This window comes from Fulmarus glacialis, unplaced genomic scaffold (assembly GCF_000690835.1).
Source record: "Fulmarus glacialis isolate BGI_N327 unplaced genomic scaffold, ASM69083v1 scaffold26281, whole genome shotgun sequence".
Classification (NCBI taxonomy): Eukaryota; Metazoa; Chordata; class Aves; order Procellariiformes; family Procellariidae; genus Fulmarus; species Fulmarus glacialis.
The window spans coordinates 4,088-22,465 of NW_009192542.1; the positions used below are offsets into that span (position 1 = coordinate 4,088).

The window sequence follows — 18,378 nt, forward strand, 5'->3', positions numbered from 1 at the left end:
ATTTTTCTCACTTTTACCCTTCCGGTTCTCTCCCCCATCCCAGCGGCGGGGAGTGAGCGAGCGGCTGGGTGGGGCTTGGTTGCTGGCTGGGGTTAAACCACGACATCCTGTTAAGATGATGTTAAGATGATCCTGTTAAGAGCAGATGGGGAATTCTTGCCTCTGTTCTGCAAGTGAACAAATTTGCTTTCTAGGACTGACTATGTGAAACCTCATAAAAGCACAGGATTTACTGAATGAAATTGTTAGCAGATCCTTTAAGATTTTTAAAAATAAGGGCAACTTGTGAAGACATTGTTATGTATATTAGACCTATGTCGCTCTCCTGATCACCTGATTCTCTGTTAAACCTAATAGGTAACATATCCAAAGATTTTTGTTACAAACAGGAACAGGAAGAGTCAAATACACTTTTCGAAAGATGCTAATAGAAGGTCTGTCTTTCAGTTCTGAAATGTCTTCAAGCAAGATATAAAGTAAACTTATTTTATACAAATGCTGGCTGCAGCCTGGTGGCTTTAAATCCATTTCAGCCTATCTCCTGCCTCTATTCACCGGAGCTTATGAGAGAGTACCATGTTGCACTTCGTCCTCAGGTAATCCTTATATTTGAAATAACTGTCCTTCTGCAGAACCCAGATGTCAAGTTCTTCAAAATCTATGTAAGCAAAATAATCCTAAAGGATAAAACCCATTTCTAGTGAAATATGAGTTCCATTAAAAAAGCAGTACTACTTTCAGATAAATGTGAGAAGACCTTTGCTGTCCATTGCTGTTGAACTTCGTAATTACTGTTCTCTTAAATATAAATACTGTCTTTTACTGCCAGGATTTAAAACCTCACATCTTTGCAGTGGCTGAACAAACCTACAGAAACGTCCAAAGCCAGATAGACCCTGTAAACCAGTCTATAATTGTTAGTGGAGAAAGTGGTGCTGGGAAGGTAAGGAGATTTTTTTTCTAATATTGCTCTTAAGTTTTGAGATTTGCTAATTATTTGTAGTGCATATTAATTCAGTGAACAAGCAAAGACGAAGAAAAAAAAATTCTGACAGAGCACGTAGCTAGTCTGCTCTAGCACGACGCAGCTATATTTAGTAGAGTCTATATGCCTAAAGCATTAAGTGATTGCTGCAGTCAAATAGACTCTACTAAATATAGCTGCTCCTTAGGTGACATCTGTAATTTCTGGGAGGGCTAGATTTGAATCATTCAACAGGAGCTGTACCTGAGTTAATGCCAGCCTCGTCTGTTGGGGAGCTAGTGTGGGTCTCGGCAAATCCTATGTAGAGACTTAGAAGAAGCGGGAGAGTTCAGATCCTATCCTAGGTCCTTCTGTAATGGTCCACCCCTATTCAGCAAGATATTGAGGATATTTTTAAGCCTGAAAACAAAATGGTGTGCTGAGTGTTAATGACTCAAAGTCCATTTATATTCAATTCATCTTAAGATACTAGCTGTTAATTCTAGCTGAGCTTCCAGATGGCTACATCTTGGTAAGACTGCCATTCAGCAAAGCACTCTGACTCCAATAGCATTTAAATGTGCGTCTGTTGCACGTAAGCATACGCACAAAAAGTTTCCACTGAACTAGAACTATAAACCTGACACAATGACTCTCTTTAGCATCATCGCCAGCTGCATACTGTGTTTTCAGAAGCTAGCATCGTTTCACTAACTGACATAACTAATAACGTGGTAAAAACAAAGGCCTATTGTCAAGCCTTTCCCTTGCAGACCTGGACATCTCGCTGCCTTATGAAATTCTATGCTTCTGTTGCTGCTTCAGTTATCTCTCCAAAAGGCAATGAAACTGTGGAAAGGATAGAGAAGAGAGTGTTGGATTCCAACCCTGTCATGGAAGCATTTGGTAAATGAGGCTTTTTTAATAGGAAAAAGAAGTAGTGGCCACTGTGGGAATTTTCTTTGTTAATACACAAGTCTAAGCTAGCTCTTGGTCCTCTCCTTAAAAGACAAACTCTTCAAATACTGGAGCTATATACAAATGACCCTTAATATCTCTATGTCCTACATGGAAGAGTAGAACCACTCTGATGATGCTGTATCTGTCACTGGCAATTTCACAGGAAATGCATGTACCCTGCGGAATAACAACAGTAGCCGTTTTGGAAAATATATCCAGCTTCAGTTAGACAGGTAATAATTACTGTGTAAAAACCTTATCGTCTTCTTCCTTTAAATCTTTACAAACCTATTTCTGAAGTCTGCCATAGAATATTTTATCTGTCTTTAGAACATATTTTGGTTTGTTGGCAGCTTACATTATTATTATATCTTTTTTTTTCCTGCAAGCTCTCACCCTGATCTCTAAAAGAGAGCAATGGAAAAGTGGAGATGCAGTTAAGAACTCTGAATAAAATATTACATTAAGCTTGGACAAAACTGAAGGCGTACTGCAAAGCATTCATAGTCAGTCGGTATTGTAACAACACAACACCTATCAGATTCTGTGAGGAAGTTTTGTTGACATCTTTGCTTTTTTTTCCCCTCTAGATTCCACCATCTGAGTAGTGCTTCCATTCAGACTTTCCTTTTGGAGAAGACCAGAGTTACCTATCAGGCCCCCAATGAAAGAAACTTTCATATTTTTTATCAGGTTTGCCTTCAGTTAATTTTGCTAGATATTTCTGACAAACAGTGGGGATGAAATCACCAGATTTAGCACAGTTGCAACCTTTAATATTTAACAGTTTCCCAGTCTGCCATGCTTCCAAATTAAATCATGCTCCCAGTGCATTATTCTGTAAGATGTAAATACCAAAGGCAGAATTCAGTCGTTGCCCTGTTTTCTGTCTCCAGATCACAAAAGGTGCCACTGCAGAGGAGAGGCTGGAGTGGAACCTTCCAGAAGGGGCTGACTACCGCTGGCTGCCAAATTCTGAAAGAAACTTAGATGGTAAAGATTCGTTTCGCACACTGTCCATTAATAACGGCTGTAACTTTAAAGTCAGGCAGGCAAAAATGTGTCTGTCCTATTAAATCCCATGATCCAGGTTGGTCAGCCAAGAGCAGACATTTTGCAAAGCCACCTGCATTAATGTGATTCTTTTTTAAGTTTCAGTTTGCACTATTAAGAGTTTTCACCTGGCTTAAAACAGTGGTTTCTGGCCTAGTGAATTTGCATCTCTCTGTGGCTATGTTTAGAAACTGTCTCGTCTTTGGATGTGCTTCAGCAACCTGCTGCCTAACTTCAGAACCCCACAGAGTCAGTATTAAGTCAATGACTTGGTTCTCCAGCTTGTACTCTGGGATTTACCAAAAAAGCATCTGGCTTCCTTGATTTCCTTTGACAATTCCAGCTAAACTGGACATGGTGTAGAGTGTTCTGCTTGCCTGTGTTTGTGTGCATGGCTTTCTTTTAAATAGCACTTGTTTTACTTTTCAGAGGACTGCTTCGAGGTGACCAGAGATGCAATGTTTCACTTGGGTATTGACCGCTCCACGCAGAACAATATTTTCAAGGTCAGGTACACAGCGTGGTCACCACGAGGCTGCTATTGATGTTTGGAATGTCTTTTTGGTGTGGGATTTCTGCAGAAGTAAATCTGTATCAATGTACAGAGCAGGGATTGTTTGGTACTCCTGACTGGAGGGCCTGCAGCTACACATTAGGTTGCACAGCCAAATATTAGATCTTAACTAAAAGCCTGCACCTGTGAACTTTAGTTTTCCTTCAGTAATTGCAACATTAGGAATTAAAATAGAAGCTTGGAATCTACTTACTTTTTTTTGTGCAGAAATGTTTTGACTTGTCCTGTTCATGTGTCTAAAGGAAAAGGCTAAGAGGACACTGCCTTGGAGGGGAGCTCTGTTTTAGAAAACTCAATGATGGATTATATTTCAGGTATTGTCAGGCCTTCTCCATCTTGGGAACGTTCAATTCTCTAATCCAGTGGATGAATCTCAGCCTTGTGAACTAGAAGACAAAACCAAAGGTGAGGCAACAAGCATGCCGTGCTCCAGTCTTATTATCTTAGTGCAGGTGCCTAATGGAAAGGATTACTATGCTCTTCTGCTGGATAAGAGACTATCAAGGTCATGGGCAAACCAAAATTTAAGCGTGTTTTTGTTCGGTACTTCACGGTTTCAAAGTACTGAACAAACAAAAACCTAATGCTCCCCTGCTCTGAGAGATAATATCCTTCCATTACAGGTCAAGGCAACTGCAACATTAGACAGTCATTTCAGAAGGATTATTGGCAGAACTGTTACTCTTGATTGTAATCTTATGCTGACATCACAAGTCTTCCAGAAATCTGACCCAGAGTGGAGAGCAGGGCTTTTAAAATGAAAGCTTTGAAGTTTTCATGATAAAGACTAAAACTTAGTAATGGCAAATCTGTTAAATTGCAGCACAGAACATAGGTTGTTCTGCATGTCTTTAGGAGGCTTGTGGATCTAGTTTTCCTTCAGAACTAAAACACTGTCCTGAACAGTGAAGTTTCCTACTATTATTTCACATGCTCTGAATTCACACTACTTAATATTCAAATAGTTTTGCATACAGCTCAGGTTAGCAAGATCTTAAATGCTTTGTTAGCAAATACTCATTCTTCTGCATTTCCTTACTATCCCCAAAATCCCTGTTTTTTTCTGGTCATGACTGTTTGATTTGTCTATCTGGATTTAGAATTGTCTGCTCAAAAAAGGTGAAAAAGACATACCTAGGGAGTACTCTCTAAAATGCCTACTCCAGTATGGCAAACTTCAGACTTTCTTGGTATTGTTTCATTTTAATTAGAGTATCTAAAATTCTAGGGGCTCTGTATGTCCAAATTAAGAATCTGGTCTTGCAAAACTTTCTCCTAAGTTTGGGTAAAAAGATCCAAAATCCATGTTTAAGTTGGTGAGTTCATGGAAGTGTCGTTTTTCTATACTATCTCCAGACCTTCCATAATCTTAAAGGGGCTGCATTCATTTGACACTCCAGATAACCTTGCAGTGTTTTTTTTCCTGAAAAAGATTTTGTGAAGACCGCTGGAGATTTGCTGAAGCTACCTGTCGAGGAACTACTGGAATCATTAAGAATTCGAACAATAACTGCTGGAAAACAACAACAAATCTTCAAGAAGCCATGCTCCAGAGCCGAATGTGAGACTAGGAGGGACTGCCTCGCCAAAGTGGTTTACGCTAAGTAAGGACACGTAGGCCAGGCTGCTGTACTAACCCATATAACTTTTGTGAGGGAACAGGGAGGCCGGAGAGATTTACTTTCCCTGGCTTTCTGCTTGGACTCAATAACAGTGTAACCCTCCCTTCCCCTCTTGACACACCCTTGATTCAGTTGTAGATACTGACATAGCTGCAGTATCTAATAGATCTTCAGAGAACTGCTGTTTCATGTCAGCAGGCAGCATGTCATAATTTTTTGTTTCTTCCATGTGATACTGGGATAAACAGCAGTAAAAGAACACTACTCTGATTGCTGTAAGCAAGCACTTTCCAACTAATCCAGTTGTCATTGTTTGCAGATTGTTTGAATGGCTCGTTTTGGTCATAAATGAAAGCATCTATGCAGATCCATCAGTGTGGACCAGCTTCATAGGTATGGTTATTCAACCCTGGTTTAACTGGGTAACCATAAGTCCTTCAGGCTGCTCCTAGACCAAAGTGCACTGTCTTCCCATATTCCTTCTAGGTTTGTTGGATGTTTACGGTTTTGAAGCCTTCCCTGAAAACAGCTTGGAACAGCTTTGTATTAACTATGCCAATGAAAAACTGCAGCAGCACTTTGTAGCACACTATCTGAAGGCACAACAGGTAATTCCCCACTAAGATCAAATGTTAAATATCTAATTTTGAACCAGCATCTTTTGTCTCTTTAATTGTATTTCTGTGCCTCTGGTCAGATTGCAACCTTCAGTCGAGTAAGTAATGCCACAGAAATCAGTAGGATGTGAGTAACAATTGCTTTTTTAAAGAGGAGAGTGTGGGGCAGTTGGTGGAATGAGACAGCTTTCTCTCCGAGGGTACTGGAAATCTGTTCCCTATTATACAGCTCCATTGGTTCTGTGGCCTGTTAAACTGTTTGCATTCCCTCAAAGAGATGAACACTTAAAACTAAATTCTTGAGGTAAGTGTAGCCTCAGTTGAGATTCTCTTGGAAGCTGCTGCTTATAACCATATTAATTCTCTTCATCAAGCATGAAGTACCTAGATGGGTAGGGAGCTTCTAGACCTGAACTTAGTGCGAAGGCCCAACAGAACCTTGTAACCCGAACATCAATGGCATGTGGTACCTGGTGGAGGCCTTCTGCTGCAGGAGAACAGCTTCATAAACCCCGTTGTCATGCCAGTACCTTTAAAGACAAAAAACACACTGCGCATCAGCTTTTATTTTTGAATGAGGAGGTACACGAGTTGTGTTGTTTCACAGTAAAGAATGTATTTGCACCATGCTAAATACATTGCAGTCACTTGCCTAACTGGTCACACACTGCTAATTCCAGTTCTCATCTGAGTGCTCTGAAAGCTACAGAGTCCCTGCCAGGCCTGGGCTGCTACTCTAGTAGTAGATGTACTTCAGTCCTTATTGAATTCCTCCACATGACACATACGTTACCACAATGATCTTTGCCATTAACTGAAATCTGGGAAATTATTTTCTTTATGGCACCAACATGATGGTACCTGCTGCCTCACAGTAGAGTTTTACCAATTTATTCAGGAGATAAGTATCTTTTGGACCATAATTTGTGCTTTCGTATGCCCAGTGTCTTTTTTCCTGCCTGGTCTCGTCAGTATGCCAAGGGTTAATGGTCAGTGAAGATGGAAACCAAGTTCAAGCACACAATTACTTTTCTTGAAACTGATTCATGACCTCTGTTTATAGCACCCCTCCCAATTACTGCCTGCCCTCTTACCTCTCTTGATCTGGCTGTGTCCCAAACCACTTAAACGCCGTTAGTGGCTGTGCTAAGCAAGCTTTTGGCAGGAGACTTTTAAAATAACTGGCCAGAGCTTGTGCTTGTTAAACACTCCTGACAGTTTGTTCTGTAATTCAGCATAAATATTGTACAAATTATTTCAACCAGTATCTTTCCCCACTTCCTTTTGGATCAGGCTTTGTTTTAAATGGAGCCCAGTTAGTAAAGTCTGGCACACAATGGTTGGTTTATGGCTATGTCCCAATCTATGTATTCCTCGCCCTTCAGGATAAAACTCAGTACGGCCAGGAGAGGCTTAAGGTGACTGTAGCCTCTGTTTGTTTACTCTGTAAAGCAGCCTTGCAGCGCGCTCTGATACATCTGTGAGGTTCCCAAATACTTAAACAAATTGTTCCAGCAGGATCTGCTGTGACATACTCAAAAGTGACCTGGGGTAGAATATCCTCGTTTGTTTGGGTTTTTTCCTCAAAATTGCCATTGAACATGAGCTGAGCTTTGGATGAGTGGGCTGAGCCTGGGATTAACTTGTTAAACAGTAACTGCATCAAACTGCAAAAAGGCATACAGTTATTTGAGCTCTAGTGCCCTCTGCTGCAGAATAACCGGTTTCTCTCTTACTTCAGGAAGAATACGCAGCTGAAGGCCTACAGTGGTCTTTCATAAACTACCAGGATAACCAGAACTGCCTTGATTTGATAGAGGGCAATCCTCTCAGCATTTTTTCTTTGCTGAATGAGGTAAGTGTGGATCTAAACCTCTAATGCTTTTGGCTTAGTTGCCTGCCTTCCGTCCCATGCCACCAAAGAAAACATGAACACTAAATTAGTAGGAAACCTGTCAGCTATAAAATTTCTGCAGAGCTTATTTTTCAGAACAATCATGGCACTGCTTCGTCCTAGTCTGAGTTGTCTTTTTTCCTCTAATCCTGGATGTTCTGATTCAAATATGAAGCCTCAATTACATTTTTTTTGGGTTTTTTTTTTTTCCCTAGTATTTCAGGGCTTGCATACTCAAAGGAACTCTCAAAGTAAAATGGCTGTGATTTTAATTTAAAGTGTCTTACCTTTTAAAGACAGTTCTTTATGACAAATAAGAGGTGCTGCAATTTTGTCTCGTTTGCTATGCAGGAGTGCCGTCTGAATAGATCCTCTAACACTGACCTGTTTCAAACTCGGATTGAGAAAGCCTTGTCTAATAATCAATGTTTAAGTCGAAACAAGTTTAGTAAGAAGCCTAACTTTATTATTTCACATTATGCTGGCAAAGTCTGCTATCAGCTGGCAGCAATGGTGGAGAAAAACAAGGTAGGTGTTTTCAGAAAGAGCTGTTTAAAAATTAAAAAAAAAAAAAAAAATCTTACAGACCAAAAGCGATTTAAATCAAAGCACCCCTAACAAGTATATTCAGTGATGCTTACTGGATATACATACTTTGCTCCAAATAAATCCTTCAGGCCATGTAAAACTGGGTAATGTTCTTGGTCTGATTTTCAGTGAACCATCACTGGCACAAGCAAATGCTTTGTTAGCAGACCTTTCAGCTGAGGATTAAGTGGACGACGTATCACCAAATCGGGGCTTCTTCCATTCCTGAGACAATGCAGAAGTGTTAATGGCATCAGGGCATTTCTATAACCATAAGTATAGCACTTCATTTCCCAAAAAAATTCAGATAAGTTTATGAGAAATGAGCATGGACTCGACTACTGAAAGTTCTGAAAGTACCAGCAAACTCAAGTTTTGGCCTCGTTGTGCCATCAGGGAATAAGTGAAATAGTCTGCAGATACGAGGGTCCCTTGTTGTTCTGACATCACCAGCAATTATGGCAAGTGGTATTAGGTGATGCAATAAAGTACCATCTCTTAATTAAAAGAAAGACTTTCTAATAGACTTTCTAATATCTGCTGCAGACTGTCCTATGGGGATTAAACTAGTCCTGAGACTTCTAGCTCACTTAAGTTGTATAATGAGAACAATGTTAGGAGCAGTCATACATTTGACTAGATTTGCTAAATGTTCAGCCAAACATTATTTTCTGTTCCTGAATCGGACTATGAATGAATGTATGTAGTTAGATCTGAAACTACAGGTGTGGTTAAATCAAAGTTGGCATCAGAAATACTATTCCATCTATATATGTGGAATTTTTAGTCATTTTCAAAGGTGGCAGGTTTCTGCCTAAGTCCAAATACTAATGAGTCATGTTTGTGTTTGCAGGACCCCATTCCACCAGAGCTGGTCCATGTTTTGCAGAATTCTAAGGACCGTTTGCTTCAAAAATTATTTCCTGTGACAGAAAGGAACCAAAATAATATCAAAAGCCAGAATAGAGCAGTTGTTGTTACAGTGGTGTCAAAATTCAAGGTACATCCTACTCAAGTTTCTGCTTTCTACTGCTATCTTCATAACTAGATGAGAAAACAGTATAGTTGGACCAAGATCAGTAAATGTTATTAAAATGAAACAGCTGTAGAAATAGCTCCTGAGATTCTCTGGGTTTTAACTCACTCCGATTTTACCTTTTGGGCATCTGCCTTTGTGAGACTTCTTCGTATCTGTTCCTCTTGAGGGGTTAGCTTCAGCTGATGGCCCTGCTATAATTTTGGAAACTTTCTGAATTTACCATCAGCAATTTAACAAAAGCATCCATAGAGTGGATTTTTTGCTGTCTTTATAGAAGAGTCTGTAAAGTCATCCCTGCAAAAAATGGCTTCATTGTTTTTATAGAAGATCACTGATTAGCTAAACTATCTGTGGAGGAGGAGTCCCTAATTAAACCTATATTTGTTTTCTACAGGGTTCACTTGAACATCTCATGCAGATTTTGAATAGTACCACACCGCATTACATCCGATGCATCAAGCCTAATGCTGACTGCAAGGCAATGACTTTTAAAAAAGAAGAGGTAACTTCTCAAAAGCCTCTCCTCATTAAGTCAATGAGACGCTTCCTAGAGACATTGTGCAGGGCTTTGCATTGGGTGCCTTACAATCTTGAGTCACTTGCAAGACTCTTTTCACAGCACATTTTGAAATAGCTTTTTCTCCTTTGGAGCTTCCAAGATAAACGTCCTTTCAGAATCACTGTTGCTGCTTATCTAAAATGGAGCTAGTAAGCACAGCAGCTCTTCCAGATGCAGCTTATTTTTGCTGTGTGAGAAGTTCTCTTACCAGAGTGCTCCTGGGTTATTTGGGGTGCTACCAACCCAGCCCTCAAAATAGATAAAGGTGATCTGACTGCTTAGCAGTCCTAGTCACACAGATATCTTCATGGTGAATGCCCACAACAAACCTTTGCTTGCTCCCGGAGTCTAGTCTAGGACAAGTTAGATGAGATCAGCCAACAAACATCTCTGTGGGAGCAGAGCAGCAGATGTTAAAGCTATAACTGGAGAACCTCATCTGATGTAAAAACAAGCAGCTGGAGTAGTGCTGCATTAATTTTAAACATTCGGAGAATTTGCTGATTGCATGCAAGTGGTATTAAAATACCAAGACTGGGTTTTCATATTCTTCTGCATTTGGGCAGTGCAGCGTGTGTGGCTACCACAAGAGAGGGCACACAAGGACTGTCCCTCTGAGTTAGCACTGCCTTAACCCTACTCTGGGTGTTACTCAAAGCAGTAGCTCGGTGGCTGCATAATCCCCTTCTCCGCCCTCTCCATTCGTTCCCCAGCAGCCAGTGTGGTGGTGCACATTAGGCAAGCTCTGGTGTGGTTGCGGAGCTGAGCTGCATGTGGCTTGGGTCGAGCACACCCTGTGTGCTTCCACGAATACAGTGGCTACCTAAAACACCTCAATTTATGCCTCAGGTTCTCAGCCAGCTTCAGGCATGTGGAATAGTCGAAGCTGTCACCATCAGTGCAGCAGGCTTCCCTATTAGGTAAGTCCGAACGTCTTGAGCAACATCTTCCATAATCCATTTCTATAGCAATTAGTGGCCTATTAGTTACTCAGAAGAGCTTATAAGCAGGAAATCCAAGCATTTTGTAGTCTGTTTCAGACCACAAAACTACTGATTCTTTCAAAGCTATCTGAAGAGTTCTGCTCACTGCTTGCTTTTAAGCTTATTTGAACACCTCTCTTTCATGTTTTGGAGGCAAAAATACCTGTCAAAAATCTGGACTGTTGTCCTGTGTTTTGGATAATGAAACTCTGCTCATTCAGCAAGTCCAAAAGTGCAGTAACAGCACAACCTGCATTCAAGACAATGGGATTCTTAAAAATATACCAAATACTAACAAAGTCCAGATGTGTCTCTAACACACCCCTGGTCTGACAGCTCACTGTACCTTTCCAGTCTGAGAAGCTGGGGAAGAGATGTTTTGATGTGGACCATCATGTACTAAAACTTTTTAATTGAATGTGGCTTCACAGTAACATCTTCAGCAATTGAAATTAAATTATAAAGGGCATTCATCCAAGTGTAGTCATCTCAAAGTCGAGTATCTCATCGCATCCAGTCACTTGCTGGGCTTTCTTGACCGCCTTTAGAGGACGAATGGAACAAGGCCTGAGCTAGTCACGTTTCTGACAGCTCAGTATTGATGGGGTGAAGCTCACCGTTACCATAAACAGGCACAATTCCTGCCCAGTCTTTGTTACAGGCAAAAGTCATTGTCTGTCATTGGGCAACAGGCAGTCTCCTCAATTTCTTCAGAAAGTCTATACTTTCTTGCATGTTGGTGACTACACAGGCATCAGTCTATTTGCATTCTATGCACTGGATCTTTGAAGCTATTCTGCAATTTTTGCCCCTTAAAGGATAGGTTATTTACATATAGTAAATGATACTTGCCTAGAATTAACTGTATGTTTGTCTATCAGGATCCCTTTCCAAAGTTTCACTGAGCGCTATGAAATACTGAGAAAATCATGTGGGTCCAATAAAAACAGTGTGTGTGATAAAAGCAACTATCATACTGCTGAGAAAAAAGGTACGTTTCTTTAGATAATCCCTCTGCTATCAAGTACAATTATCACTGCACCAATGTGATATCGCACAGATCAGATACAATTACTGTATTCAGCACTAGGGACACCACTATTCTCAAAATACTTTTCTAATCTGTCACGAACTTGAGTTTCCAATTTGCCTAATGCTTACAGCAGGCTCTTTTTAAAAGTGCAAATCTTTCATCTTATTGCTGTTTTTCTGTGTTCCTCTTGGGTAGAACAATTACAGTTACGATGGTGTTTGGCGTTCCCCCCAATACAATTTGATTTAGAGTTGGTTCTTGAGTAGACTTGAAAACCACTTACCTTTTTGCTTATATTCCTTCTCCTTCCTTTCTTTTTTTTCCCCACCTTGTTTTCTTGCCAAACACACTGACCTTCTAGCTTACCTGGATTCTGCTGCTTCTTCTACCTTTTGCCAACTTCTGTATGTGATTCTTTTTTCTAAGCAAGAGCGAGGATGGACTTAGCACAATCCAGTCTACAAGGTAACATCTTTGGTATGAACCCCTGAAAGAAGGAGCTCATCAGGTGGTTACATTTAATATTGAAAGTTACTGCAACCCCCTTCTCTCTCCCAGATGAATCCCATCTTCACCCAATGGGTCTGTTCAGTAACCAGTAGATGTGGGAAGCAGGACCAGTAAGTACCAGCCTATGTCAGATAAGTAAAATGGCTGGAAATCCATTCACCTTGCGGAAATGGAATGAAGTAATGAAGTACAGGCTGAAAAATTACTTACACACCATATCTTTCTCCCTCAATTATAAACCCATTAGCTAAAATGCCTCATTGTGATAGGTTACTAGTCCTTTTTATCTTTAGCGGGTAATAAGCTGCAAACAAAGCTAAACAATTTCCTAAACATGGGGATAAGCTTTTGGTTCCCTTATCAGCCCAGCCCCACGAACACCATCATAGTCACCAGATGTCTTCCTGTAAGCAAGAATTGCTTATATTTGTTTTCAGTACCTTAAAATGCTCTCATCTCCTTAGAAAAATTTATAGCAGAAAAGCAAACAGTATCCAGGATGGAAAGATACAAAGACCATCAAGTTCCGGCATTGGGCATGCAGAAACTCATGCAGCATTGCCTTGAACAACACAATCTCTTTCAAGGACAGGTCTGAATTAAGTCTACCTCTATTTCCAAATAGATTAATCTGGCTAACGTGTTGTCTTATTATGTAAAAAATTGCGTACTATGTCCCAGAAATGGTTTTAATAACCTCTTATTGCTGCAATAAACTCCTGCTTAGTACATGTCCCTGTAGCTGCTTCTGATGCCCTGTGAAAGCTGTAGAACTGTGTAGAATTTGTTTTCTGTTCCTGCATCTTTCAGTACATTAAGGCTACGCATTGAATTCCTTGCTTTTTGTGTTTTATTCCCAACAGCTTTGAGTTTTGGGTATTCCATCAGATTTTCTTAAGACTGAGCTGCTCAAATCTGTTCTTAATTGCATTGCTGTTGCTTTCTAATGTTCCCATGTAGGATGCTTTAAACACTGTGAGAACAGCTGAGCCCTCCGTATGTCTCATTGTCTAGATCTACCCAAAATGACATTTGTTACCTATGGATAGGTTATAATAGAGGTGGTAAGACAGCACCCAAACTACATCCTAGTTAAAACACACCATGCTGGCTTTCCAGTTGCTGGCAGATGGCGAAATCTATGCTGTCACATTTTTCCCTTAAACACAGCTAGATCTAGTGATGTCTCAGCCATCACCTCCTCCCCTCTTGTTGTAGGTGCATCCCCCTAAATGGCCAAGAAGTCACAGCGTAAAGACAATTACTTGGTCCTGATTTCCAAGTTTTGTGATACCTTCTCTTCAATGCTTCATTTGCAGGCGAGACTCCAGTGGTGGATGATGACAAAGCATCACGTTCTGTTGTTTTAGAGATCCTTCAAAATGTTGTTACGGGACAAACTACTGCTAAGCAAACAGGGAACAGAGCAAAAAACACTTCAGTGTACTGCGGCAAAACCAAAGTATTTATGGCTAATTCTGTGGTAAGAGTGCTATTTCCTTGGCTAACAGTTCTGGAGCATACTTGCATAATGGGGATTCTGGCACAGATTATCATCATGGTTTAGGCGATACCTGGCCTAATGCCAGTGTGACCAGAATTTGGCATTTTCCTTCAAATTATTAAACTAAATCAAACATCCATCAGAATCCAACTATCAGAAGCACTTTTTTTAATGGTGTCGTTGTTGCTAACAGACAAGGAGCTGCACTTGTGTCTAGTGTTGTCAGTATCCTCCCAGTTCCAGTAAAGATTGCAGCTTTCCTTGGCTTCAGCTGACAGACTTGGCTACTCTGACAGGCCTAAGCAGCTTCTTTGTGAAAGAGATGAAGGAGACAAAGGCACTTTTGCAAAGCTTGCATACTGGAGGAGGCAGCCATAAAAGAACCCCCTTCAACAGAGCTAGTTTTAAGCCAGCTGCTACTGTGACTTTGGGAGTGTCCACTTTTCCCCCCCACAACACTCTTTTCCCCCTCAGATACTTACATTTTCATTTTACATGTTATCTAATAAGCACTAATGAAGTGCTTTCACTTCTAAAACCTAATCCAGCAGTCTTAGGACACTGAAGTGTGCGTGTGGTTTTCTGACAAACACCAAGAGACTGTAGAAGAGGGAAGAGTTGTGAACACAATTCCGTCCCCAAGTATTAACTGCAGGCTCGTATCCCCAATGCAGCTGGAGCAACTTGAAGCTAGAAGAGCAGAGGTCTTGAACGAGAAAGCATTTTGCATTCAGTGTTTCTGGAGAAGATTTAAACAGAAGAAACTAGCGAAGGAGAGATGGTCTGCAACTGTCATCCAAGCAGGTAATTTGGTAAGGGTGTGGCTGAACATAATGTAACAAGTAACATTTCCAGTTACACTGGATGCTTAAAGTGGCAGGAGTGGTTATGTTAATTGAACATGGAGAAAGCTTAAGTGCCATCTCTCTGTGTGCAAGAGCTTCTGAGATTCTTTGTACTAAGACTTCTTTTAATTAAATCTTCAGCTGTTCGTTCCTGGTTAGCCAAGAATCGCTTCCAAAGGATGCGCAGGGCTGCTAATGTTATTAAACATGGCTGGAGGAAATGGAAAGTAAGTACGTTGGTACAGGAAAGCATTGAAATTGAGTGACTGGGACTTTTTAGTGGTTGAGAAAGAATCTACCTCTGTCAAGTAACTGTACAAAACCAATAGTCACTTCTCCAGAAAACTCTTCTCGAGCTGAAGAGTAGAAGATGGATGCCAGTCTTGTACAGCTGCTTCTACAGGTTGGCAGCATAGAGACTGCAGAATGAACTCGTTCCTTACCTTCATAAAAGAGGAAAATGTCCCAAAGGGTGTCCTATCCTTTAAGATGCCCTCTTTTTTAGACTCTTAGTTTTGCAGTTTTAAATTTTGTTCAAGGTGTTTGAGAATCTTGTTCAAGAATATTGTTCTGCATCTCTTCATCAGGCAAAAATGGCTGCGTTAGCAGCAGCAGAATTGGATGAGGGTGAAGAAAAGGCGTTCTTCTCAGTTCCTGGAGCTACAGTCATCTCGGCCAAACCACCTTGCTCTTTGGAAACAACTTGGCCTCTGCATGCAATAATTCAGTTCTGGCCCCTTGGCCTTGTCCTGGCTGCTGCACCTGTTACTGTAACGGGACTTCGGAGAGACCTGTCCCTGCTGGCATGCCTCAAAGTACTCCAGGAGAGCGACTGCTACAAGGTGGAAAGCTGTTTCTTTGGCTGTGGCATCACTTCCATTAGAGCTCTCCCACAGGTAACAAACTCACACACTCGAGTCAGCAGCACAGTTAAGCTGCCATGAGTTCAGAACCTGAACTCTGCTATCGAGCAGAGCAGCTATGAAGTCTGCTCTCAGGCTACAGTCTTCCTTTTTCCACTGGCTTAGATATGCAAGGATGACTCTGACATGAATAGCTCAAGCTAGACACAGAGCTGAGACTTTCAACTAAGCATGAAAACTCTGTTAATCTCTGTCATAGGAACAAACTAATCAAACTTCTGCTTTAGAAATGGAGAGCACACGATTCTAACATGGGCTCTGCTATCATGTACCAAGTATTTTTTCTGCTTAGGGGATTCAAGCTGCACAAGAGGCGAACACATGGTACTTGGAGAGAAGCCACTGGGTGTATTAATAATATCCCAGTAATTCTGCATTAACTTCACTGTGCAGACAACTGCACAGACTAATTCGCACATGGGATTTTCAGGGCGGAAGGTGGGGAGCAACCCTCAAGTACTTCATCTCCTATGCACATGCAGAATAGCCTGAGATACCATTTACTACAAACAAGCCACAACCCACAATGGCTTCTCTCAGAAATTACACTCCGGTTACAAATCACCTTGTGCCTGTGCTTCGTTTTTTTGTTGATAAATTTTTAAGGTTGTGTAAAATTATGTGTTCAAGAATGTAGCCTGTGCCTGGTCACACTTACTGCAAGTAGGAAGAAGCAGTACCAAGTTCAGTACTGACTAAATACTCAAATCTTCAGAGTTCAAGCTAATTTCAGTTCAAATTATGGTATTACTGCTCTTTCTAGTAACCATTTCTCTTACATCCATTTGTACCAGGACTCCTTTGGAGGACTTCCTCTATCCTTATTCACATTCACTAGTTGCTTATATACTAAAGCACTGCTTAGTTTGAATAGCAAAATTAGCTCAAAATCTGGCAAAAACAACTGACCTCTCCATCTCTTTTTCTTGTAGGGCTCTATCAAGTTTCACTGTAAGAAGTCTCCCCTGCATTACGCAAATGTCAGCCCCCATTCGGATGCCTATTCCATCACTGGATTTAACCAGATTTTACTGGACAGAAAAAAACTCCTTCCAACGTAGGTTTTGGCCATCTGCATATACTGTACTCTTCCCTTCAGGGAAGGACTGTCTGCAAGCTGCTGCTTTCAAATTACTCAACATCCATATCTGCTGCTACCTCAGAGCTTTCTATATCGATGCATTGTACGTATAATATACTTCAAATTTAGAATGCATGGGGGGGCATTCCTCCTCTCACACACATGCACATATTAGAGGAAATATCAATACTATGAGAACACTCAACATAATTAAAATAGATCAAGTGCTTTAAGCAATATATACTTGAACTGAACACTTCTGGCACTACCTGGGAGAATCAAGAGGCTGGTAATGAGAGAGCAAATAAGGCAAACATTTCTGATGCGTGCTGGATTCTTGTATGGAGGTACAACTACAACTATTCTGACTGACCGAGCGTTCGCTAATGTCATAACACTTCTGACGCTGACTGAGGAAGTGAGCAGCAGTCAACTGTAACACTAACAGCAGATGTCTCAGGGAAAAACGAGACTGGACTCTTGCTTTTTATCTATAGGACCAAAACATAATGTACTCTCACAACTGCCATGCATTTCTAGCACTACCTAGTCAATAGCGTTACCTCTGCCAAGGGGCCAAGGTTCTCATCAGAAGCGCTCTGTACTGTCTCCTTGTTGCTCACATGGGTCTTGAAAATGTTCAGCTCTTCTGTGTATGCCACTTTTCAATAAACTAAATACCTTGTAAAGGTGTCTGACCATCCGCAACAAGGTTTAGTTAACAGAAACATTTCAGATTAGTTTGTGGATTAAAATAAATGCAAATATATTTAATATAATTGTTACTGGGAAGCAATGTTTCCCACGATTGACAGTATTTCTGTACCAACAGAAAGCAAGTCCACAGAATATCAAGTTTAATTCCTAGTATCTAGATGTCCGTCCATCATGGCTTATCAACTCTAAATTGAAAATTGGAGCACTGACATCCATGAGCAAAGTGTTACCAAACCTTGAGGAAATACACCACAGCACGGAGTGCTGTCGAATCTCTTCTGTCAGAAGGAAAAAATCTCAAGAAAAGAAAAACGTTCTCAAAGTAGCTCACTCAGGAAGAATGTTCTCTTTCTCTGGAGGTTCAACAATTCTCAAACAGCAGTCTGCAAACTCAACAAATAACGGCTCCTGCATGTACTTCTTCATGAGGGAGCTTTTATCTTCTGCTTGATCGACTGTCAGCAGTAGCTGCCTGAGATGTGGATTCAGAAGCAAGCCTCTCAGTTCTTCCGATTCCCCTTTAAAAAAAAAAAAAAAAAAAAAAGATAAACAGTACTAACGTTGAACAGTTACAAATGCGCTTGAGACCACCCTTATTTTGCAAATAAACTTTCAAAGAGACACAGTGAAAGGCCAGGTATCTGAAGTGCAATGAAGTGCACGACTGGGATAAACTGCAGCGCTCCATGAAGAATTCATGGGAATTGTGAATATCTCTGCTTGCTTTGCCGAAGGCCCCCTCCCACCTGCACACCCGGTTGACTTCTGACTTCTCAAGATTACCTAAAAGCTTGAGTTTCTGCAGCGGGACGCGGTCCTGCTCGTCATCTTCTGTCAGGATGTCCTCCACCGACCAGGGGCTGTCTGCAGGCGAGGACAGCGCAGCTGCAGGGGGGCCGGGGCGCCCCGCGC

The 18,378-nt window shown here is 41.0% G+C and overlaps 2 protein-coding genes across 2 annotated transcripts in view; one reads left to right on the top strand and one right to left on the bottom strand.

Moving 5' to 3' along the window:
* Positions 1 to 16,822, top strand: part of MYO19 (myosin XIX) — a gene marked incomplete at its 5' end in the record, with an annotated part of 17,872 nt that extends 1,050 nt beyond the window's left edge. Inside the window, 22 exons of the mRNA XM_009587126.1 lie at positions 448 to 596; positions 830 to 943; positions 1,738 to 1,870; positions 2,088 to 2,157; positions 2,515 to 2,617; positions 2,821 to 2,917; positions 3,407 to 3,483; positions 3,866 to 3,956; positions 4,984 to 5,155; positions 5,493 to 5,566; positions 5,660 to 5,781; positions 7,532 to 7,645; positions 8,036 to 8,212; positions 9,126 to 9,272; positions 9,706 to 9,813; positions 10,720 to 10,790; positions 11,735 to 11,844; positions 13,716 to 13,879; positions 14,575 to 14,704; positions 14,887 to 14,972; positions 15,333 to 15,641; positions 16,601 to 16,822. Of these exons, the coding sequence (XP_009585421.1) occupies positions 448 to 596; positions 830 to 943; positions 1,738 to 1,870; positions 2,088 to 2,157; positions 2,515 to 2,617; positions 2,821 to 2,917; positions 3,407 to 3,483; positions 3,866 to 3,956; positions 4,984 to 5,155; positions 5,493 to 5,566; positions 5,660 to 5,781; positions 7,532 to 7,645; positions 8,036 to 8,212; positions 9,126 to 9,272; positions 9,706 to 9,813; positions 10,720 to 10,790; positions 11,735 to 11,844; positions 13,716 to 13,879; positions 14,575 to 14,704; positions 14,887 to 14,972; positions 15,333 to 15,641; positions 16,601 to 16,729 (2,747 nt within the window). The remainder of the gene's footprint in view (positions 1 to 447; positions 597 to 829; positions 944 to 1,737; positions 1,871 to 2,087; positions 2,158 to 2,514; positions 2,618 to 2,820; positions 2,918 to 3,406; positions 3,484 to 3,865; positions 3,957 to 4,983; positions 5,156 to 5,492; positions 5,567 to 5,659; positions 5,782 to 7,531; positions 7,646 to 8,035; positions 8,213 to 9,125; positions 9,273 to 9,705; positions 9,814 to 10,719; positions 10,791 to 11,734; positions 11,845 to 13,715; positions 13,880 to 14,574; positions 14,705 to 14,886; positions 14,973 to 15,332; positions 15,642 to 16,600) is intronic.
* Positions 16,823 to 17,793: 971 nt separating this feature from the next.
* On the bottom strand, positions 17,794 to 18,330 carry ZNHIT3 (zinc finger, HIT-type containing 3; the record flags this gene model as incomplete). Its single annotated transcript, XM_009587127.1, has 2 exons — positions 17,794 to 17,984; positions 18,250 to 18,330. Coding segments are annotated over 2 exons (272 nt in total), but the record flags the coding sequence as incomplete, so codon positions are not given.
* Between the last annotated feature and the right edge of the window lie 48 nt (positions 18,331 to 18,378).